Genomic DNA, 24,856 nt, shown 5'->3' with positions numbered 1-24,856 from the left:
ACCACTGTACTGAATATCAATGCACCCCTCCCATTTAATAACTCCGCAGTGTACTGTAAGGTTTCACATTTTGCAAATAGCTGAAGAGCATGGTTTTGTTAAATTGCAGATTCTATAGATTTTAGTATCATTCGCTCTGAAATCTGGTGCCCAGGTCAACCTGATCGGAGCTTTAAGCAGTGGTCATCGACAGGCAGCATTCTCCTTCGGTGTGTCGATTCCAGCTGATGTTCTGCCCCCTTTCATCACTGCCAGGATTGCTCTGCTGGTTAAGCTAATGTCTGCAATAGAGAATTAAACATTTTGCTGTTTTTAAGATTTAAAAAAAATGACAGCAAACTGAATTGCCTCTCTAGTACTGGGCATCGTTACTGTCATGTTGCCTTCATATCTCAGTTAGAAAGCCAATTTCTAGGAGTTTACAAGGTAGAAAATATTTTAAGTGGTAGCCTGACAGGAACCAGACAACTTTAATAGCTGTAGCCAGTTCTTTAATGCAACTGTCTGTATTCGGTGAGTTGGGTGAATGGTATAGCTTGGTGGGGTTCAGTGAAGGGTTCACATGTCTGCGGAATGAGTGATGCATGCTGACACTGTAAGCTCTTGTGTTGTCAGCATGCTTCCTTAATATGGTATTCCCCATTCGAAAGTTTGTGAATTTACTAAACATGTTTCCCCATTTCTGAAGCCTCTCTCCCAAACGCTAATACGAATGAATTTTCCTCCCCCGTGATTGTAGTCCCACCTAACATTTGTAGAAGTGTAATTCACCCATATTAGTGTAGCAATATGCATGAGCATGTCTGCTATTTAACCCTTGCTTTGTTTCTCTATTTCCCATATGACTAATGTATATTGTTAGCGGTGCTCATGCAGGACTGCAGTACCAGTTCCATCTGAGGGAACTGAAGTTCAATCCATCAGATTTATCCCTTAAGGCAAAAACTAGGCGAGCACTGACATTTTGAAATCACTTTTTTTTGGTGCGGTAATTTTTTTTTCCTGCTGGCGTAATATTTTGCTTTGAAAGGAAATTCTCACCAAGATCATCAATTTTCAATCTCAAATAATAATAGGTTTGGACGGTGCCTCTCTGAAGTTATCTGAACTCCACATGCTGATAGTTTCGGCTCATTGTGGCTGATCACCCAAGCTGGATTTTCAGGATATTTAAATGACGTGTGCCAAAAATATTCAGCTATGGCAAACACACTAAATTTTAAAGCTTCATTATTTGGACAGGGGCAGGCGACTACCTTTCAATTGCAAACAAAGCCACATCTTTTGATGTATCTCACTGAAAATAAATATCGTGCGGTGCAGAACTTCTTTTCTGATCATAAATCTCACTCCTTAAAATTTCGCTGTTATTGACAATTCGGAGCCATGGCCATAAATACTCTCAATTTTTAAATTTTTTTAAAACTGTGTCTGAACCCATCGGAACAAGATCAGATACCAAGCCAGTGAGCTATTTTGTGAAGTTCAGATGAAACCATGAAAGGTGCCATTTTACCTCATGAAACGAAAGCTAACTCAATGCCTCCCCTCAAAAAAGGGTTGATAGTTTAGCGTAATATCCCCAAAATGTCCTTGCATCATTACCAGAAAGGTTGCTTATGTTTTATTCCTCCAGCTAATTGCCTTCTGTATTTTCAAACCTTCAGTTTTTTTTTCTCCTCGTGCTTGTATAGATGCGTTGTCTCTCTTTGCAAAGCATGCTCTTTGCACCACGATAAAGCAGCTTGTGTGAGCACTGTCTCCTCTGGAATGTTGTTACTCATCATTGTCTCTCGTGTGCAAGCACAGGCTAATCATGTTACTCGTGTGATTTTTTTTCTCCCAGTATGTTGTACTGCTCTTCTCTGAAACTTTTTTCCCTTTTTTTTTTCTTTCTTTTTTTGTCAACTTTCTGCATTGGCAGAGCATCTTGGAATTGAATTTATGGGTATGGACAAATCATTCCTTTTAATCTGCAGAATAAAACCCGACAGCTATGACCTGCCTTCAATTCCTAACTCAGTTTCTCTCTCCCCCCCTCTCCACTCCTGTTGCTTTTGGAAGGGATGATCCAGCCATAACAACCTGTCTGCCACTTGGCCGTACCTTTTGTGGATAGCAAGTAGAAAATGAGAAAAAGGGGATAGACTTCTTACCTCTTCCAAGCCGCAACCATTTGTAGAACAGGAGTAGGCCGTTCAGCCCCCTCGAGCCTGCTCCAACTTTCAATTAGATCATGGCTGATTTGAACTTCAACTCCATTGCACAGCCTAAATTTGGATTTGGCTTCTATCACCTTTAGTGTCAACCTCCTTAGAATATTTTTTAAAATCAATTCAAAACAAACCTCCACACCATAACTTTTAACAGGCTGCTACAAAATAGTCCGCTAATTGTTTGATAAGTGCATTTGAATGCTAGCTTTATATGACGTAGGTTGATTATTTCTTATGCATTCTTTTAATAAATCCAAGGCCAATACTTTAATTGAATGTAAAGGTTTGAATAAGAGAATGGCAATAGCTAGTGAAGTTATTAAAGGAGAAATCTTTCCTGAATGAGTTACAGTAAAATTCTAACATGTTCTCTATCTTGGAAGCACACATATTTCTGCCATTTACTTCACACAGTCACATTCTTCAGTGTCGCAAAGCAAGGAGTACACTGCAAAGGCGGGGCTTCTAAAATGGCAGACACTGTAATAGAAAATGATTTCAAGATTGATTTTATACCCAGAATATAAATCCTGGCTGCCTTCATTCCAATGTGCATTCACTGTACCAGCTCCCAAAGTGATCTAACAAAAAATTTAAAGCACCCAACAATACCTAACGTGACATCAAATGTTGAACCTCCCCTTTCCCTTTTGGCTGAATACTGCTTACATTTTGTAAACTCTTTGCAATTTAGCTGGTCTTTCAAACCACTTGAATCCAGAACAAACAAGTTAGACGCTAAAAGCCTCCAAATCGGGGAGTAGAACATGTGGCCTGCCAGTGAGAGTGGTCTAACAATGCTACAGATGGAATTGGGCTCAATTTATAGGCATAATAAGTATTCCTGTTAAAAAGTAAATAATCTTTCTGGCTGGAGATTGTGATAATAGAAAGCGATCTTTACTGGCTGGCAGGATTCTTGAGACAGAGAGTTCTTTCATATGTTCAAATCTCTAGCTTTTGTTGGTTGACCAAATGATTGCTGCTCTGGAGAATTCAAAAGGTTTCCCCCCCCCCCCGCCCCCCTCGTGTAACTTAAATATAAGTTATAACATTTATTGCTAGCTCAAACTAACGGCCACTTGTTTGGGTCAATTTGATCCCACTTTGAAAATAAAACCATCTTGCAATTAAATGACCTGTACTCCCATTGATCACTATATGAATCCTGAACCTAATTAATGTCTGTTCATATTTTTTTTGACCCCTTTCAGGGCTGTAGTAAGCCCCTAGCACATGATGGCAATCCTCTGCTGGATTCCCATTTTGCTGTCAAGGGAGGAACACTGTGTTCCCACATGAACTGGCCTTGATCAGTGTTGATGTACTGGACAAGGCCATCAAAGCACGTCCTTCCAATAATTCCCCCCCCCCCCCCCTCAAAATAAAATCTGGAACAGCCAACAGTGGAGAAACAACAGATAAATGATACAGATTGCTTCTTCTTTCACATAGAAGCCATCAGGTCCAGAAGGCCTCGGGAAATTTATCGAATGCTGTGTTTTAATTGAAGACATTTTAAGCACAACCTTATGGCTATAGTGATGGGCCTGTAATTGATCTTCAGGAAGTAAATTAATTGATTTGCCTACAAGTCCATAGGCTACGAGGGGTGGGGGGAAGCCCAACTCTTGGATGTGTAAGCACAACAATTTGAAAGAAAGCATTCACTCAGAGACTTTCAAAATCTGCACAGATTTGAACTGATTTAATTGGGGAAGGGGTTTCTATGGGAAATATACTATTATTAGCTGCACCATTATGAAAAAGTTACAAAAAAATGACATGATAATTAAGAAGATATTGGGGAAAATGTGCAGCCATTTTAACTTAAACCAGTACTTTGTACATAATTCTGGTAAGGCTGTCTGCACTCATAATGTGGAAAGATTCACTATATTAATCTAAACCAAAATCTTACTATTCACAACTAGCCCGTAGTCTGACTGCGAGTGAAGTAAGGAAACAAATGCTTGAACTCCAATTCGATTGAAATCATCTTCATTTTTATCTTTATTTTTTTTATCATTTCAAAAGTACCCAAGCAGCTTGTGATGAATTCTTGTGCTGGTTCAGTCAGTCGGTGGTTATGTTGTGTGGGGCATCCCTTCACACGTTGCTTCAGTCACCCTTTCTTCCAAGTGTTTCTCTCTCTTATTTTCCACTATCAAGCATGCTACGCCAGGCCTACAGTTGACTCGTTAACCTGAAACTACTTTTTAAAAATCAAAATTCTCTACCCTTCTGGCATCCTCTTTCTCTTCCTTTTTGTAAAAAAAAAATATATATAAACACATCCCTTTCGCTGCTTTGGCGAAACTAGTTTCCCAGAACAATCCCAGTTGAATTGATGTTTGGTCTTGTATGGACTTGGTGTTGACCTATCTGTTGTGACTCTCCCATGTTGTAATTGTAAATAGCAGGGTGGCCACTGGCCGGCTGTACAGGAGAAGGTGCAAATCACGCTGATAACACAAACAAAAACATCATGGCCAGCTGTTGAGAAAATGTTGCTCCTTTTGTACGAGTGAAAATCAGGAAGAATTTGAAGTTTTCGCACCATTCCTGTACCCGCTAAATTGTTCCGCATACCTATGCTGCAGATTTTAGTGGAGTCTCGCTCGTGATTGGCTCCCCAGCCTTGTTTGCTACTCTTTTTTAAAAAAAAATTCTCCTCCCCCTCCCAAATTATATCTATTGTCAAAAAGAAAGAATAAATGCAGAACAAATCTGGCTAATCCGGGAGACTTAATGTGACCTGCGCAAGAAACTTCAGGCATTAGATGGACATCTCACTGAGCTCCTGAAGGCCCGCCTTGCAAAAGACACAAGTCTGCCATGCTTAAGGTCCAAAGTGCCTGCCAATCATCGAAATTCTGTCACACAGTCTAGCTCGAACCTTGACTGAACGTCATGCATCTTATTTCCCATGATGTGCTACAAGTAGCACATTATACATCTGTTTTATTTTTCTTTAAAGGAAGTCGATCTGGCTTGGGAGAAACTTCAGATTTTTGTACTGATTTTCCATAATCATTATAATAACAGACCTTTGCAACAACAACAAAAATCAATTTCTATTTTAAATGTAAGGAGGAAAACATCCCTAATCCTGTCAGCTGGCCTCTATTCTGATATTTACCTCAAAGGTGCTTTACTCAGTGATGTTTCTCTGTCAGTGATGTTAACTCAAAGGGAAACCTCCCATTGAACAAGGTTTAAAAAGGTTGTTTCTTTAACAACTGCTGCCCATCCCTCTTGGCTGATCAAAGGCTCGTGAAGTCAGCTTCAAGGAGGAGGTGAGGAAGTATGAGTAAAATGCTCCAAAATTTTGGCACGTGAATCTTTTCAAGCATTTGCATATTTCTTGGAACATAGAGCAACGGGTTATAAATATATCTAATATAGGGCATTATTTATGCTGCAGGAAACATCAATGAGTAATAACTCCAATAACAATTTAACTCCAGTTTTATGTATAATTGTCAAGACTTGTTTTTTAAAGTTGCACTGCAGGAGTTCAAAAAGGCAATGTTTGGCTTATATAATACTTATTAGTTTTCTATTAATTAGTTCAATCCTGTGCTTGAGTAGAAAGCTTGAAACAAGTGGAACATGGCTGTGTTTCTTGATTGGAAAAGGCACACATGGTTATTACTTGGAGTGACATTTACGACCGAGAAGATTGGCATGTATTTAAATGCATGAAGCTGTGCACATTTTTAAAAGACAGGCAGATCTCGCAAGAGGTCACACATTTGTCATTTGGATTGGCTGGTACTTGACGGCTCTCAACATGCGTCTTGGCATGTTTCTGTTTGGTCATCGACGCCTGTGGTCATCAGCGCAGATACCGTGGCTACAGTTTAAAGAAAAAAACAGCTTAAGATAGAAAACCACATTGGTTCTACACTTCTACTCGGGCACGGTGTGAATCCAAAGAAACGTAAATGAAACAGGAAGCTTAGTGTAAGCTGAGAATTGCCTTTTTTTTAAAAAAAAACCTTGCAGTGAGTTTCCATTTTGTGCGTTTTAATTTCCGTTGCAAGCACGCGGCAGGTGGAAAATGGAAACTGTACGAGCAATTTCTCCTCATCCACGGAGCTTAAATGATTGCTTTTTCATGGCATGCTGGCTACACGGCTAGCCTCAGGCTATAACCTGCTGTTTTCTGCTTCCCTCTTCAGAAGCTGAGGAGCTGTACCAGAAGCGAGTGCTGACGATAACGGGCATCTGTATTGCCCTCCTAGTGGTTGGCATCATGTGTGTGGTGGCGTACTGCAAAACAAAGTAATCCAAAGTTTCATTCTTTCAAATCCAAGATACAGTACAATCTGATCAACACTAATTCGTCTGTTAGTTTCTTTCCTCTCTCAAAGTGAATTTTTCTTGTGTTTGAGTACCAGCCTTTTTTTTAAACACCAGCCTTTCCTTAGAACGATATTTAGGTAAAACCAAGCAGTCGGCAAATTAAGGCTGCCTTAAGTTGTTAAATAACTATTTCCCTGTAATTTGGGTCGAGTCACTTGTTAAAGTCGAAGAAGAAAGAAAAACTTGCATTTATATAGCGCCTTTCACGAGCACCGGACATCTCAAAGCGCTTTACAGCCAATGAAGTACTTTTGGAGTGGGGTCACTGTTGTAATGTGGGAAGCGTAGCAGCCAATTTGCGCACAGCAAGCTCCCACAAACAGCACTGTGATAATGACCAGATAATCTGTTTTTTGTCATGTTGATTGAGGGATTAATATTGACCAGAACATTCAGGGAAAACTCCCCTGCTCTTCTTCAAATTAATGCCATTGGGTCTTTTACTTCCACCTGTGAGGGCAGACAGGGCCTTGGTTTAACGTCTCAACCGAAAGGGTAAAATGCAATGCTTAATTGAAAAGATAGGAGATGGAGTTGGACAGCATAATGTCTCCTCTATTGATGGGACCCAAGGATGGGGATTTCTCTTTGTTAGCTGGAGAGGTCCTATATGCAGTCACCAGTTGCGAGTGAGCTCAAAACTGCCCAAAATCTGGTATTAATTGATAGTGTGATTCAGAAAGGCTATAAGGATGCTAGTGTAGGAGATGGAATTTTTTTTAAAAACACGTGCTGGCAGGTTTTCCTGAGTTTGGGCTGAAGCATCTTGTTTAGAAAGTAAAGGGAATTCGACTCTGCAACTAATTGTGCTGTCTCTGATCTGGGAGCTGGATGCTGACCATGAGTGGTCCAAGTCAGGATGTGCTCCATTCCCAAGTTCTGGTACCCTTTATCCAGAAGATCACAACATTCGATGACTTTAATATTTTTTAACAGAAGCAAAACTGGGACTGAATGCTATAAATTGGAGTTTACTAGAGGAGACCATGGCCTAGAAATGCATCTCGGGCTCTGGAGCAAAACAGGCGATATCGGATTGGCCGTTATATGCGGCGCTTGATGTTCAATTCATTTGACTGCAATGGAACTGAATAGCAGGCGCTGTGTATAACCGGCGGCCAATCCCATATCGCCCCTTTTGTGTTACCGCCTGAGACGAATTTCTAGGCCAAACTCTTTCAGAGTGGCATTGGCAGAGTCTGGGAGCAGGTCTCCTGCTCAATGCATCCAGCCTCCCTCCCCGACAGTGAATGATTTGTAGCCACATAGGCCCCATGGGGCAGAGGGGGGAATACTTTTGACAGCAATTTGATAATGAGTGTATTTTTTCTTTCTTTAGATCATTGCAGTTTGAAATCTGAACAAAAGCTGTTGCTATAGAAAGTTAATGGGGCTGACATTGGCGAGGGCACAAAATGGTGGTAGCGGATTGGTTGCCCATTGAAGTCCATGGAAAATAAAAATCAGGCGGGTTGTACAACAGGCAGCCGATCCACACCAGCCCATTTCATGCCATCACCAAAGTCAAATTTCACCGGCGTGTGTCAACCAGCACCAGAAGGAATGAGGTTTTACAACATTCTAAATTTAAAGTTGCACAAATGAATTAAACCTCATTGTTAAAAACAGCGACAGTCCCCATCACATATATTACTTTGTAGTAACCCTTCCTCCACCTCAATGAGTTCCCAATCTCAGCTATCACCGTGGAGAGACCTAGTGCAGAGGGCATGCTCCACCCCAGAGGACAGGGATGAGAATTAGAAGGGGATCCGGGGGACATTGTTTGTCCACTTCACAATAGTCCGGCAATAGGCTGCCTGTCCAACTTCTCAGCAGCAGCTTGTGTGTGGGCAATGACTGGAGGTGGAAATAAAAAACCTGGATGGTATCTACCCCAAAAATCATGGTGTGACTTTCAACTTTCATTGTGCATTATGTTCAACCTAGCATATTTCTGCAAAATTCTGACGTTGAATATTCATATTTAGTATTCAAAGCATAGTGTTTACTTAAGGGGAGAAAAGGAATGCTTTTCAGTAAATAGAAGATGTTTCCACTTGTGGGGAGTCCAAATGGACAGATATATAAGATAGTTACGAATAGATCCAATACGGAGTTCAGGAGCAACTTCTTTACCCAGAGAATAGTGAGAATGTGGAACTTGCTCCCACAGGGAATAGTTGAGGCAAATAGTATTTAAGGGGCAGCAATATAAGTACATGAGGGAGGAGGAATAGAAAGATGTGCTGATAGGATTAGATGAAGTAGGGTGGGAGCGGTCTCCTGTGGAACATAAACACCAGCTGGACCAAATGGCCTGTTTCTGTGCTGTAATTATGTAATTCTATGTAAAATAATTGGGTTGAAATTGCTTTTGGACAATCTTGCTTGCAAATATATTACACAATCGGTGCCATGTAGAAATGGCTGTAAACGGTAATATGTTTTCAGTCAGTACAACCCTCCATTCAGTTAGTTCTTTCCTATATTTATTTTTAGAAACACTCGGTTTGGACAGGATGCAGAGGAAGGATAAAATAAGGCCAATATGTGAGCCATATTTAAAGGGTTGGGCGTTCAGGCTGAATGCTACGCTGGTGCTGAAGGAAATGAGTGTGAAAAATTCATCCCTGGAATTTTACTTCTTTTTAATGTACAGAAAACCGTGTCACATAATTGATGTTTATTTTTGTCTCTGATCGCATTGCTTCTGCCATCCGTTACAGAAAACAGAGAAAAAAGCTGCACGACCGACTAAGACAGAGTCTGCGCTCCGAGCGAAACAACATGGTAAACCTTGTAAATGGACCTCACCACACAAATCCCCCGGCAGACAATGTTCAATTGGCAAATGTAAGTTGAGTTGGCATCTGTAATGTATGCACCTGTGAGTATGCTCACAGGTTTGTACAGCTGTTGCATTATAAGTGGCTTAGCCAGTCACGTGGTGTTCACAAGACTCAATAAAACCCCAGTCAGTTGAGTCTAGACTATCCACGACGAGGTATGCAGTTGAGAGCCTAGTGGATGAAATGGTAATTTGGAGTGTGATTGTTAAACCTTTGTTAATAAACCAAGTAATTTTTATTAGCAATATGTTGTTATGAATTCTTAAGAAAAGAACCCATGAAGCAATTACATTACAGCGTCGATATCCAATGCAGCATTAAGGTCGGGGCGAAGTAGCGGCGAGTGTTTGTGGTGGAGGTTCGACAGATGAGGGTACGGGGCCCAGAAGAGCTGAGGGCCCAGGGGCAGCACGGGCCAGCCCACACTGCGATATGTGTACGCGCTAGGTCCATGCAGCAGAGCAGGTCTCCAGTCGGCTTGGGTAACCCTTGCCACTGGACCAAGACCTAGCTCTGTCAAGCCCGCGTGGTGGCTGGTGTGCAACGGCCACCAGATGCTTAAAAAAAAAATCCACGCACAGGCATCTTCCACCCCCTCAATTGGAGTTCAGGACTGGAACATCGGGTCCTTCATCGAAACACTTGTGAACTCGTGGAAGTCACCCTCGTTCGAGGGACCGCCTATGATGAACTGCATTGTATCGCTATGACTGTGAGATACAATATAAGTTTACCAGCATTCAGCTAGTTCCACTGGGGGGTTGTCTGTGTGATGCCTCCTGTGTGTTACAGAAATTCCCCAGATAGATGTGATTCTGTAGAAGCCTTGCTGCTCCTGCTGTGGAATTGTCAAGCAGATTTCAAACCACAAGAATTGACCAGCAAGTGTGCCTGAGCAAGTTTGCACCCACATGATCATTGGAAGTAATGTTTGGCGCTTCAGTTTGCACACATTACACCTTTCTTCAGAAGGGCCATAAGAGATATTGCTACAGCAACGACCTCACCAGCCTGCGCACACCGGCATGAGTGCTCTCGTGCAGAAGAAATGATCGCTGACGACAGAGGTTCTGAGAACAATCAATCCCTTTGGTTGGGCCGCAGAATCTTTTGGACCAGATGTACAGCAGCTGAATTCAGACTGCCATCGGTGGCATCACTGTAATAGACAGAGGCCATCAGTGTCACTAGTAGATGTGCTGTGGCTTTAACAGTTGTGTTGGCAAAAACACCAGATACAATATAGGATTGTGTTAGAAATAGTGGATGCAGTATAGGATTAACAGCATTGTGTTATTAGATGGAATATAACATTTATAGCACCGTGTTAATGTGTCAATAGATACAACATGGGATTAATAGCATTGTATCAGTAGATACAAATATAGAAATAACAGTATTGTGTTAGTGTGTCAATAAACCCATAATAGGATTAACAGCATTGTGTTAGTGTGTTGATAAATCCATAATACAATTAACAGCATTGTGTTACTGTGTCAATATAATACAATATAGGATTAATAGCATTAAGTAAATTCCAGTGGACAAAATGTAGAGTTAGCAGCATTGTTTTTGTGTCCACAGATACAATAAAGAATTAACAACATTGTGTTAGTAAAATACAATATAGGGGTAATAGTATCATTAGATACAGTGTAGAGTTAACAGCTTTGTGTTGGTAGATACACCATGGGATGAATAGCATTGTGTTAATGGCCCAGGCATTGCTGGAGCAGGGCATCTCACAGTGAATGCCTCGAATTGGATCTTTTACCTCACCCTTCAGATCATATCATTTTTGCGCTACGAGTTGCTGGAAATTCGATTTGATAACAGGTCAACGGGGCATCAGGGAAGCATGAACGTTGGCCTCAACGGTTTTTCTCCTTAACCAATGAAACAAGAGGCTAGAGAAAGAAACAGAACGATCAACAGAGATGGAAATGGAATAAATTACAGTCAAATTAGCGACAGAGCAATAAAGAGCTTAAATTAAGAACGAGAATAGGAGACAGAAATTAAGATTAAAAATATAATCGTCTAGCAATTTGTGGACAATTGGAACTCGTGGCGTATCTCTTGTTTGCCACAAATTAATGATTTTTTAAGATATAATATATAATTATAATTCTGTTAGTTTGTCGATAGATACAATATAGGATTAACAGCATTGTTTAGTGGGTTACTAGGTACAATATTGGACATACATCATTGTGTCAGCATCAATAGATACAATTTTAAATTAATAGCGTTGGGTTAGTTTCAGCAGATACAATGCAGAATTAGTTGTTGGCAGATACAGCATAGGATTAACAGCATTCTTTTAGTGTGTTAGTAGATATATTGGACAAACATCATTGAGTCAGTATCAATAGATACAGCATATAATTAACAGCATTGTGTTAGTTTTGGTATAATATAATACATAATTAACAACATTGTGTTAGCTTCGGTATAATAGAATATATAATTAGCTGCATTGTGTTAGTGTGTCAGCATAATACAATATATAATTAACAGCACTGTATTAGTTTCAGTAGATACAATGTTGAATTAGCAGTGTTGTGTCAGTAGATACAATATAGGAATTTATATCATTGTGGGCGTGAGTCAGCAGATGGAGGTTTTATTCCTGAAGAGAATGTTTGGTGTTTTCTTCAGTGAACTGATTGAGGTTGAAGTAAAAACCCACAGAGTGGCTTTACAAAGTGGGAATAGGCTGTAGGTCAAGGTTCACCAATCTTCCAGCCTGCCCTCGATTTGGTAAGACAGTGTGCATGGAGCCCATTACTACTACGCAATCCTGACTTGAAGGTGTTTCCATTGCATTTCCATATTTTTAGTCTTTAACAAGTACTATATTGTATACTAAATAAATGGACATAAAAAGAGCAGCATATTTCTGTAATGATTAATCTGGTTGGTCATGTCTCATTTCCTTCAACATCCCTGTCAAGGTGTGACACTGCTGTAGATAACAGGTGCCATTTTAGTACCTTGGAAGAGAAGTTTGTCGTGTTCCAGTTATTGACGATCATAGCGCACCAGCACCTTACAAAACCTGACCTCCAGGTGGCTGTAACTCATTTATTTTCAACCAGTGTAGTAAGAGCCGTCAGTGGTAGATTTATGCCTACCCTATACTGAGGTCCCTTAAAGTACATTGGCCAACATGGAGCCAGTCAAAATGTCCCACCTCTTCTTGACTGGACACCATCACATGCAGCTTATCTCCGAGGTGGTGGAGCTGTTTGCCAATGAGAAGCAGTAATTTAAACTTTTGCTGAACCAACACGGCAGCTTCAACTATTGAGACCAAAATAAGGAGCCAGGACTTGGTATAACGTAGGTCATAAGGCACCATGTTGTTCCAATAGGTATGAAGTTAATGTGCGGCACTGTGTAACTTGAGACAATATTGTCGGGAAGAATTGTTAGATAATTGGCCACAAAGGTCAGTAGTAATGGTGGGGATAATATGGCCAATATTAGCGCAATCCAAATGGTTCATTAATTGATAGATACATGCACAATGATGAGCCAAAAAATTCAGGCCCTGTAATATTGCCAGACACTTCTCAGCATGTCACTCAGCATGCGGAAGTGAAGTCACTGTTCACGTCTTATTATTTTGCCAAAATATTGCATGTTATACAATTCACATTGAAAGGCGAAGCTGTTTTGTTTCTGAGCCTTTCACTACTGAGACGTGCAATTAGTAATTGTCTCGCTCCATGTTTAGTATTCATTGAAAAGTCTGCCTGGGGCTTTAACAAGGACATAAGATGTAGCAAAAAATGACATTTCTTAATTATTCAGACTAGTAGTTTTTGTGTGTCTGATTTTCTTTTACACCTGGAGCGTATTGATAGCCAGTGAACAGTATATGTCGACCAGCACACTAAACTGGTCAGTGCATCGCAATAAAGAAAGGCATAGTTTTTACTAAGTGTACAGAAACTCTTAATTTTGTCTTTAAAACGCTGCCCGTCTATGGACTCCTGTCATTTAACCATCACTGGAGCTCTGTGTTGCTGCCATTTCAACAGATCTAACCTGAGGTTTGGGAAAGAGGAGGGAGATCTTGGTTGGAAGGTGATGTCCATGATGGTGATAGACTTGCATGGCCTGTGGAAGGAGTTGGCTTAATGGGCCCGATGACCTTTTCTTGTTCTGACCTTTCTTGTATTCTAACTGTGTATTGTTGGTTTTCAGCAATATATAATGAAAAACCCTGGATCCACTGAGCACGTCATTGAGCGGGAAACAGAAACCTCATTCTCAACAAGTCACTACACATCGACAACCCATCACTCTACGACAGTTACTCACACACCCAGCCACAGGTAAAGGCATCTGGATCAAACCGCATTCTTGGCTCAAATAGCGTATAACAAGAATCAACTGACAGAGATTTGCAATGAACAGATGGGGTAGCACATATGATACAAAGGGATCTATCAGTCATAGACAACAGCTCTAAAATTCCTCGGTCAGTGCACCTCCATGTGAAAAAAATGTTCCTGGCCAGATCTTCAGGGGGTCCAGGCCATGATCACAGCCTAAGCCCCCCCCCCCCATGCTGTGAGTCAAAAGGTTGTAGCTTCAAGCCTCACTCCAGAGACTTGAGCATAAAATCTAGACTGACGCTCCGGCACCACAGTGCTGAGGGAGTGCTGTACTGCCGTATTTCAGATGAGACGTTAAACCGAGACATATAACCTTTCGGGTGGATGTATAAACTCCCATGGCACTATTTGAGGGGAAACCGGCCCAATATTTATCCCTCAAACAACATCACTAATACACATTATCTGGTCATTATCTCATTGCTGTTCGTGGGACCTTGCTGTGCGCAAATTGGCTGCCGCGTTTCCTACATTACAACAGTGATTCCACTTCAAAAGTTCTTCATTAGGTGTAAAGCACTTTAGGATATCTTGAGATAGTGAAAGGCGCTATATAAATGCAAGTTCATTTTTTACTTTCCATTCTACGGCATTGAGCATAACCATTTAAATCTGTGACGGGCATCATACAGAGAGGACTTCCTGTCACCCACAGGAAGTAATTGTGAGGCACCTTCCTTGACCTCCCTCACTGTGTCGCAATGAAGTAGACAATAGGACATTTATTCTCTTAAAAATTAAATCATGTCAAATGTCTGATGCCACTTGTATCAGGAAAGTTGCTGAAGATTTCCCTCGTGAATATAATGACTTTGGCTGTGTGCTTCACAAAGGCCGCCTGACTACAGGTTTTAAAATTGTTTCTCTTTGTATTGGCCACAGTTGGAGTACAGGCCAGACAGAAAGTGTCATCTCAGACAGCCGCTCTGTGCTTGCGACGTCATCAATAGAAACCAGCAGGCAGACCAGCCCCATCAATCACCGAGGTCGTCTCAATGGTGTGGCAGGCCAACGAGAGATGCTTACGTGCGTGAGGAACTCCAGAGACACTCCGGACTCTCTCCGAGATTCGCCGCATAGTGAAAGGTAGAATCTGCAGTCATTTATATGTGTAGTGTAGACTGTAACTGTAGGAACTGAGAGCACAGGTCTGACTGTAGGGGAGGTCAGTAACTGTATGCACAGAGGGCACAGCTCTGACTGTAGGGGAGGTCAGTAATTGTAGGGTCAGAGGGCACAGCAATATAATGTAGATAAATGTGAGGTTATCCACTTTGGTGGCAAAAACAGGAAGGCAGAATATTATCTGAATGGTGATGGATTAGGAAAAGGGGAGGTGCAACGAAATCTGGGTGTCATGGTACATCAGTCATTGAAAGTTGGCATGCAGGTACAGCAGGCGGTGAAGAAGGCAAATGGCATGTTGGGCTTCACAACGAGAGGATTTGAGTATAGGAGCAGGGAGGTCTTACTGCAGTTATACAGGGCCTTGGTGAGGCCACACCTTGAATATTTGTACAGTTTTGGTCTCCTAATCTGAGGAAGGACTTTCTTGCTATTGAGGGAGTGCAGCGAAGGTTCACCAGACTGATTCCAGGGATGGCAGGACTGACATATGAAGAAAGACTGGATTGACTAGGCTTATATTCACTGGAATTTAGAAGAATGAGAGGGGATCTCAGAGAAACATATAAAATTCTGACAGGATCGGACAGGTTAGATGCAGGAAGAATGTTCCCGATGTGGGGGAAGTCCAGAACCAGGGGTCACAGTGTAAGGATAAGGGGTAAGCCATTTAGGACTGAGATGAGGAGAAACTTCTTCACTCAGAGAATTGTGCAATTCTCTACCACAGAAAGCTGTTAAGGCCAGTTCGTTAGATATATTCAAGAGGGAGTTAAATGTGGCCCTTATGGCTAAAGGGATCAAGGGGTGTGGAGAGAAAGCAGGAACGGGGTACTGAAGTTGCATGATCAGCCGTGATCACATTGAATGGTGGTGCAGGCTCGAGGGGCCGAATGGCCAACTCCTGCACCTATTTTCGATGTTTCTATGTTTCTGACTGTAGGGGGAGATCTGGCTTAGACTGTAGGGGGAGGCCTGACTAACTGTAGGGATTGAGGCCACAACTCAGACTGAAAGTGGAAGTCTGACTGTAACTGTAAAGAGAGAGCGCGTAGCTCCGACTGTAAGGGGAAGTCTGACTGTAATTGTCGGGACTGAGGGCACGGCACTGACTTGCGTCAGCCTTGGCTCATGGTAGCTCCCTTCCTTCCTGAGTCGGAAGGTCGTGGGTCGTGGCTGATACTTCAGTGCAGTACTGAGGGAGATGACGTGTTTCGGATTAGTCGTTAAACTAGGCCCCGTCTGTCCTCTCGGGTGGATGTAAAATAAATAATTGCACCCACAATGCTCCTTTTACTCTTCTCCAACCTCAGAAGAGTCCCTTCCCTTGCAGCCCAGTGTTACACTTCTCACACCAGCCATCCTTGTGACCTCTTTGAGTTCACTAATTAGCACTGAAAGCACAGTGCATATCAGGAACTGGGTTGGAGCTTTGCGACTCATTTCACTGTTTCATTCCATCAGTATGTAATGGATTTAAATCCACGTGACAGCCAGGAGTGCCACCATTCCCCAGAAGCTATCCACTGATCAAGAAAGAATTAACTGAAGACTTGATTTCTGATCCCACAATTTGGCTCATGCTAACCAACAAAATGGATCGTATCTCCTGTAAATGGGTCTTGCCACATTCTACCCTACGTAAACTAGAGGTGATCCAAAACTCGGCTGCCCATGTCCTAACTCACACCAAGTCCCACTCATCCAGCACCCCTGTGCTCGCTGACCTACATTGGCTTCCGGTTAAGCTATGCCTCGATATCAAAATTCTCATCCTTGTTTTCAAACCCCTCCATGGCGCCCCCCCCCCCCATCTATGTAATCTCCTCCAGCCCCACACCCCACAACTCCTCCCCCACCCCCCGCCAGAGATGTCTACGCTCCTCTAATTCTGTCCTCTTGAGCATCCCTGATTATAATCGCTCAACCATTGGTGGCCGTGCCTTCTGTTGCTTAGGCCCTAAGCTCTGGAACTCCCTGCCTGAACCACTCTTTCCTCCTTCAAGATGCTCCTTAAAACATACCTCTTTGACCAAGCTTTTGGTCACTTGCGCTAATTTCTACTTATGCGGCTCGGTGTCAAATTTTTATCTCATGATACTTCTGTGAAGCGCCTTGGGACGTTTCACTATGTTAAAGGCGCTATATAAATACAAGTTGTTGTTGTTGTCAAGCAACAGAGATGTTTATGAACTCAGGCCTTGTGTGGTTTTGTTTTGTCATCTTCATTGGCACTGTTAATTACATTGCAGGTTCGTCTCTGCCATGACCACTCCAGCCAGAATGTCGCCGGTGGACTTCAGAACCTCAATGTCCCCAAAGTCGCCGGATTCGGAGATGTCGCCGCCGGTCTCTAGCCTGACGATATCCATGCCGTCAGTGGCTATCAGCCCCCTGATCGAGGAGGAGAGGCCGCTGCTTCTGGTGACCCCGCCCCGGCAGCGGGAGAGGAGGCAAGACCCTCACCGGCAGTACCGCGGCCCCGCCAGGGACAGCGCCGGCACCCCGGCCAGCCCGCTGAGGGTGGCTGAGGACGACGAGTACGAGACCACGCAGGAGTACGAGCCGGCGCTCGAGCCCCCCAAGAAAGGGGCCGGCAACCGGAGGGGGAAAAGAACAAAGGCTAACGGCCACATTTCCCACAGAATGGAGAGCGAGAGCAATACAAGCTCAGAGAGCAGTAGCTCTGACAGTGAGACTGAAGATGAGCGAATAGGGGAAGAGACGCCATTTCTGAGCATACAGAACCCCACGGCAACGAGTGTAGAGTCAGCTCCTGCATACCGATTGGCTGAAAACAGGACTAACTCCACCAATAGGTACTCTACACAGGAGGAGTTGCAAGTCAGGCTGTCCAATGTAATTGCTAACCAGGACCCAATCGCTGTCTAAAAACACATAGATGCACCAGTAAAACTTTATTTTATATAATGAAGTACTCCGGATACTTTACTTTAAATTAAACATTTTATTTTATTTTAGCAGAAGAATCTTGCAGCTGGTAGAAAGTCTACAAGTTTTTATAGATTAAAATATATATATGTAAAAAAAAATGTTAGCATTCACAATACTAATGTGCCATATGTAGCGTTTCTACAGTATTTCAACACAGAAAGATATCAATGGTGCCTTTATGTTACTTTATGCTGAAAACGGAGTTAGTACACCAGTTGCCGTTTCACAGTACTTCTACCCAAACCACCTGATAAGATAAGGGTTTTCCTTCAGAATGTCCGAGATACAAGGGTATTTTTCCTGGGGGGGGTGGAGTTTGGGTTCCTGCGGAATTCAGAGTGGGATGCAGCAGACTCAGTGTCGGTCAGGAGAAGTGGAATTCCCCCTCCCCACACACGCTCACACGAGGGAATGAAGGAGATGTATCACTCTTGGGGGTTGAGCTGCTTGTTCAGTAATGTTTCACCGCTGTGGTTTCCAACGGGACCCAATAGGTTATAAGATTCAACAAACCTTCCTCTATAAAGAGACCAAAAGAAGGACTAAATGGAGAAAAATAAAGCACCTGCTGTCACCTCCGGTCTTTCGAGGAAATCTATAACGAGCAAGTTATGTAGCTGATTTTGAAGGTGAACTTGTGTGAGAATACTGCGAAAGGGAGTGTATTTCGTATGTGTGGAGGAACAGGAAGGTTATTCACTGAGTTAGGTCAACGTGGTTCAATGAAACTGCTGGCTTTAAAGGAGCAGTATCACTTTTCTTGCCGCTTTTGTAGGTCCACATTGTATTCTGTAAATACTGCAAAGCGACCTCTTCGGGAAAGCAACATAGTATTTCCCCCTTTCGACCAGGCACCAGGCGTCCCATTCAGTATAGCTCTCGTCTGAATCTTTCTGCCTCATTTGGAGGGAATTGGGGTCAATTTTGAGCTGCACATTTGGAGGAGTGATTGCTTGGAAGCAAGGTGACCGATTTTGGCAAGGAAAGGCGGAGGGGGGTGGGGAGTGAGTTACTCAACTTGAGCTGTGCCTTCCGTTGGCTATTCACAGGGCATAGGGTCCAGGCTGATAGCAGGCAGACTGGAGTAGGCCGAAAGCCTTCAATGGAAGGATTCCGTTGTTCTCTACTTTAGGATTCTGTAATGGTTTCTGACCATTTGGAACAGGGTTATATATTCTTGTCATCATCTTACTTAGTGCCATAAGCTGCAGTGACACCAAGCCTCTATGTTGTACAATTCTTACCTTCACTGAATTGACACTTGTATTGGAAACATGATGTGGCAATGTTAATCTTTTGGGGTAACAACATTTAGAAGCGGTTGGAGATGCAGATTACCATACATACATGTTCGAAATACACAGCATTGAACCTGCAAAAGGTCAAAGTTTCTGATATCTTCCTGTGTTTGTGAAACAGACGCATTTAAAACCTCTTTCAAATAAACTCTTTGTTTTTTTTCTGTTTAATCGTGTACTTCATTATCAATCCAGTCAATGTAGCTGCAGACAATTTCAGTTCCTCTTTCGCAATAAAAAGAACGCTGAGTGCCACCTGAACTCTCGATCCATAACCCTCTACTTTTTAAGACATCACACAAGTTCTACTGTTAAAAAAAATCAAGGCAAGCCAGAGGGTTATGTCGCTGTCAAAAGTGATGGAACCAGTTCTTTGAACTTACCGAAGATTTGAATTATGCAAAATTGCAATAGAATGCTTAAATCAGCACTAGTTCCTTCTGTCACTACAACAGAGATGTGTCAGAAACTTCAAGTGTCTTCTCACTTCTAGCTGTCAACCCTGTGTTTTCATTACTTTTAATGCTGTGTCTTTTTAAATCATTGTGTGCATGTTAATTATACAGAAGCAGGATTGTGCAATGTTAACTCTCTTGTGACTCCAATGGAATTTCTGCAGCTTTGTAATGAGCAGGGTAGAAGTATCTGACAGTTACATCCAGGGTCATTCCCCGTCTAGAAACTTCAGATGGTGAAATATTTGCTGCATCTTTTCAAGTGGCAACATGACAGTTGGTTCTTGAAGGGTTATACAGAGGCCGGAAGTGTCAGAATTCAGGCAAATTGGCTTAGCTTTGGACTTTTGATGTAGGCAATCGGATTCTCTCATTTCCAGTTTTGCCCCATAACCCAAACCGGACAACCACAGATGTCTAGCAATTCATACAAAAATTGACCATCTCAGCCCAGCCAGAGTCCTCACAGCTCTCTGACAAATGATCCTCTCTGGAGAGGATTTTAAGACCCAACCCATTCTGCACCTTCCTTAGCCGACATTATAAAAATGAACGTCACATCCACCACTTGAGGCCGACACAAGCAGTAGTTTCCAGTGGGTTACACAAACTGAAAACAGTAGGGGTGCATTCAAATTCCGGTTTTCCTTTGGGCGGGGTGGGTGGGGGGGAAACCAATCTGCTATGGAATTAGATGATCGTTTCGTTGAGGTGCTCCTCGTCACTGTTTACGCTGTTTTCAATCTGCAAATGTTGAAGCACGACTGAGGTATGAATGATCACAATAAGTATTAACTGTTATGGTATACAATGAGCATGGTATACATCCTAATCTGCCAGGAAAACATGCATGTGATATAATTGTCCTTTTTAAATGTGCATGTGATGTGAACAATGAGGAGTAATCAGTTGTTGGTTCAGACAATGTTTTTGACTGCACCCCCTACGGTTTTCAACAGTATTCTGATATTTCTTCATAACTGACTTGGCGTTTTTTTAAACCCATAATATCCTTTAAATCTTGTACCTGCTGGCTAGTTACATTCTATATTATTTGGAGGCACACAGTGATATGTTAAGTTAGGCCGCTGGGGCATGTCAAAGTGCTGATACTGTGGACAGACTGTTTTTATAACGGGTGGTGTTTAAACAGACGAGACCGTTTTGAGATAAACACGGGTAAAAGGCCCCTTCGTAAAGATCCGCGCGACCTGACTTACAACTAAAAGCAGAGGAAACTATAAAAGGGTGGGTGGAGGGAGGGGAGAGATTTTGGGGAAAATAGAAGCAGATTTATACTAAAAAGCAAAAGAAGCTTGTATTCTGATTCCCCAAATGCATCTTGTTAATCGTCGACTGGTCCTTTCCAACAGATTGGTTTACACATAGCAAACCTGCTGCAGCTATAAGTTACAAGAGTAAGACCAGACTTTGCGTTCAAGCCAGACAATGCTTCATGTCCGCGACAATTTGTCTGTATATTTTTTTTGGTTCTCCTCTATTATTTTTATTTTGTTTTTTTTTGTATGTGTGTGGGGAGAGAGAGACTATGTATGGACCCAAACATTTCCTTTGGTATCTGCCGGTCCCTGTAACTGTTATTAATAATAAGCATTCCTGTGAAAACTCTCCCATGTCGCTCTGTGAATATCATGGCAGTACTTTTATTATTTATATCACAGCTTTCTGATATTCAGTGAATTTTAGTTTCTTGTTGTTTGTAAAATAACCTCTGAAAAATATATATGTTCTATATGTTTCACATTTTTTTTCCTGAATTTTTTTGTTTTTTAAAAAAAAATTAAAAAAGGTATAAAAAATAATTTATTGTCAAGTATAAAGGCTATCTATATCTTTCTTGTGAAAAGAGTATAATCCGCATCTAATTGTTAGATGCAGCAAATCCAGTATGTGCAAATTGCAAAACATCTTGATGCATTTTCATTTTTGATCTCGATGTGGGTTTCTTTACACAAGGTTAAAAGAATAAAACCCTGCAAGTTTATACATAGCTTCAGCTGAAGGCTGCACTTGCAACCAGTGGACTAGGAACAAGAATGTACTTAACACAAGTTCAAATATTCCATTATGATTTTCATTTGTGAAGTTACTTTTTTTTAAGAACATTAAACCATTTCATATCAGACACAGGCATTGATTGATGTGTTTCTTTATCCAACTCATTCTGCAGTTGGTGTTTTGCCGACTTCCATACCCTTGCCTAATGCACAGAACCGTTCACATCGCAACCCCGCACTCTCATTTGGCGAGGTCCAATGTCAGGACATCAGGGAGTTTTCTATCTTTTAGAATAAGAAGGTTAAGTTGGAACCGAGGGGAAAAAAAAATTCAAAGTCACGTCCATCAATTTCAAGGTTGCGAGCTTTCAGGGCGAACTGATTCAGAGCAACTCCCCTGATCAGAAACCGGCTCCTTCATGCGGCTGAACTTGAATGAATTGTTTGTGCAAAGAGAATAGGTACTTCATGGAGCAGTTACCCTTCATCTCTCAGGTCTATTCCATTGCTCTTTAATGGCTATAAAATGGACCTCTACCATTCGAATTTGCACCGTTGCTGAGAGATAATCTTACTGTAATAGAAATTGGATAATTAATTGACACAAGAACTGAACTGACACATTCATATTAGATTTCATTCTAAATTTAGTGCACAAAAAAAAGCTCTGAGATGACTGTTAAAAATCATATTATCTTAGAATGGTTACAACACGAAAGAAAGCCATTCGACCCATCGAGTCCATGCTGACTCTCGGCTAGTCCCACTCCCCCGCCCTTTCCCTGTAGCCCCGCAATTCATTTTCATTCAGTTACTTATCCAACTCCCTTTTGAAAGATAATATTAAGTCTACCTCCACTACCCTTTTTCAGGTCGTGCATTCCAGATCTTAATCACTCACTGCTTAATAAAGTTTATCCTTGCGTCGCCTTTGGTTCTTTTGCCAATCCCCTTAAATCTGTGTCCTCTGATTCATGACCCTTCTGCCAATTGGAACAGTTTCTCTCTATTTTCCCTGTCCAGACCCCTCATGATTTTAAACTCCTCTAGCAAATCTCCTCTCAACCTTCTCTGCTCCAAGGCAGACAATCTCAGCTTCTCCAGTCTATCCATGTAACTGAAGTCCCTCATCCCTGGAATCAATACTATTGTGGGGATTATCTTCAGCACTGACTTGAACATTGGGCTTTGAGAGTTAAATTATGAGGACAGGTTGCATAAACATGGCTTATATTCCCTTTAGTATAGAAGATTGAGGGGGTGATCTGATCGAGGTGTTTAAAATGTTGAAACGATGTGCTAGGGCAAATCCAGAGAATCTACTTCCTCTGGTGGGGGAATACAGAACAAGGCAGCCCAATCTTAATATTAGAACCAGGGCATTCAGAAGCGAAACCACCGAAAAGTAGGGAAGTTATGCTCGACCTGTATCAAACCTTGGTTGAACCACATTTGGAGTACTGCGTACAGTTCTGGTCGCCATATTATTAAAAAAGGATATCATCATCATAGGCGGTGCCTTGAACGAGGATGACTTGCTTCCACATGAGTTCACAGATGTTTCAATGAAGGACCCGATGTTCCAGTCCTGAAGTCCAATTGAAGGGATGGAAGATGCCTGTGCGTGGAATTTTTTAACGTGTGGTGACCGTTGCACATCAGCCACCACACGGGCTTAACAGAGCTAAGCCTTTATCCAGTGGTAAGGGTTAACCAGGATGACTGGAGACCTGCTCTGCTGCACGGACCCAGTGCGTGCCCTCGGCTCTTCTGGGCCCCGTACCCTTGTTTGCCGCACCTCCGCTACGATCTCCCGCCACATCTCCGCACCAAACATTCGTCGGACCTCCGCCACGATCACCCATCGAATCTCAGCCATGATCCCTCATCGTTCCTCCGTCTCGATCACTCACCGCACCTCCGCCACGTCCTTCCCACTCTTCTGCTTTACGAGGGCCCCGCCGATGCTCCTGCCCATGCTCCAAACGGTGACCTGGGTCCTGATGACATTATCCAGTCACCCACCTCGAAGCTGTCACACACTTGGAGCAGCTCGTGCTGGAAGTTGAACTGGTATGCTGCTCCAGCTCTTTTTGTAGCCCCGACCTGCGGAGGTGTCCTCATGCAGGTCAGGGTCCCACCGTGTTGGGATATAGAGGCACTGGAGAGAGCGCAGAGAAGATTTACAAGGATAATCCTAGAAATGCGAAGGTATACATAACAGGAAAGGATGAACAGGCTGGGTCTCTTTTTTCTTGAAAATTCTGAAAGGTTTTGATACAGTGGATACAGAGAATGTTTCTACTTGTGGGGCAGAGCATAACTAGAGGCCATCAATATAAGATAGTCACCAAGACATCCAATAGGGAATTCAGAAGAAACTTCTTTAATAAGAACATAAGAATTAGGAACAGGAGTAGGCCATCAAACCCCTCGAGCCTGCTCCGCCATTCAATAAGATCATGGCTGATCTGGTCGTGGACTCAGCTCCACTTACCCGCCCTCTCCCCGTAACCCTTAATTCCCTTATTGCTTAAAAATCTATCTATCTTTGACTTGAAAACATTCAATGAGCCAGCCTCAACTGCTTCCTTGGGCAGAGAATTCCACAGATTCACAACCCTCTGGGAGAAGAAATTCTTTCTCAACTCGGTTTTAAATTGGCTCCTCCGTATTTTGAGGCTGTGCCCCCTAGTTCTAGTCTCCCCCACCAATGGAAACAACCTCTCTGCCTCTATCTTGTCCATCCCTTTCATGACTTTACCCAGAGAATGTGGAACTCGCTCCCACAGGGAGTGGTTGAAGCGAATAGTATCGATGCATTTAAGGGGAGGCTGGACAAGCATATGAGGGAGATGGGAATAGAGGGTTATGCTGATAGATTTAGATGAGGAAAGACGGGAGGAGGCTCGGCTGGATCATAAACTCCGGCATGAACTGGTTGGGCCGAATGTCCTGTTTCTGTGCTGTAAATCCTATGTAATCCTATGTAAACAGGAAGCACTTTTCACACAAAGGGTATTTAAAATCTGAACTCTCTTCCCCCCTCAACGCCACCACACAAAAAAAGGGCTGTGGATTCTAGAACAATCAGTGCTTTCAAAATTGTGGGGTAAGGGCGACAAGGGATATGGAGCAAGGGCGGCGAAATGGAGTT

General features: G+C 42.5%; 1 protein-coding gene across 2 annotated transcripts in view; it reads left to right on the top strand.

Annotated features, from left to right (window-relative positions):
• Window positions 1-17,912, top strand: part of nrg1 (neuregulin 1) — a 212,005-nt gene extending 194,093 nt beyond the window's left edge. The window contains exons 4-9 of one of the 2 annotated variants that reach the window (XM_070866029.1): window positions 1,925-1,948; window positions 6,404-6,506; window positions 9,317-9,443; window positions 13,655-13,785; window positions 14,731-14,934; window positions 17,226-17,912. In XM_070866029.1, coding sequence (XP_070722130.1) covers window positions 1,925-1,948; window positions 6,404-6,506; window positions 9,317-9,443; window positions 13,655-13,785; window positions 14,731-14,934; window positions 17,226-17,865 — 1,229 coding nt within the window. In that variant the 3' untranslated portion in view covers window positions 17,866-17,912. The remainder of the gene's footprint in view (window positions 1-1,924; window positions 1,949-6,403; window positions 6,507-9,316; window positions 9,444-13,654; window positions 13,786-14,730; window positions 14,935-17,225) is intronic. The other variant, XM_070866035.1, reaches the window with a different exon arrangement.
• Window positions 17,913-24,856: the final 6,944 nt, after the last annotated feature.

Source organism: Pristiophorus japonicus, chromosome 2 (genome assembly GCF_044704955.1).
Source record: "Pristiophorus japonicus isolate sPriJap1 chromosome 2, sPriJap1.hap1, whole genome shotgun sequence".
NCBI lineage: Eukaryota > Metazoa > Chordata > Chondrichthyes > Pristiophoridae > Pristiophorus > Pristiophorus japonicus.
The sequence above is the reverse complement of the archived record's forward strand: the minus strand, read 5'-3'. Positions and strand labels throughout refer to the sequence as shown.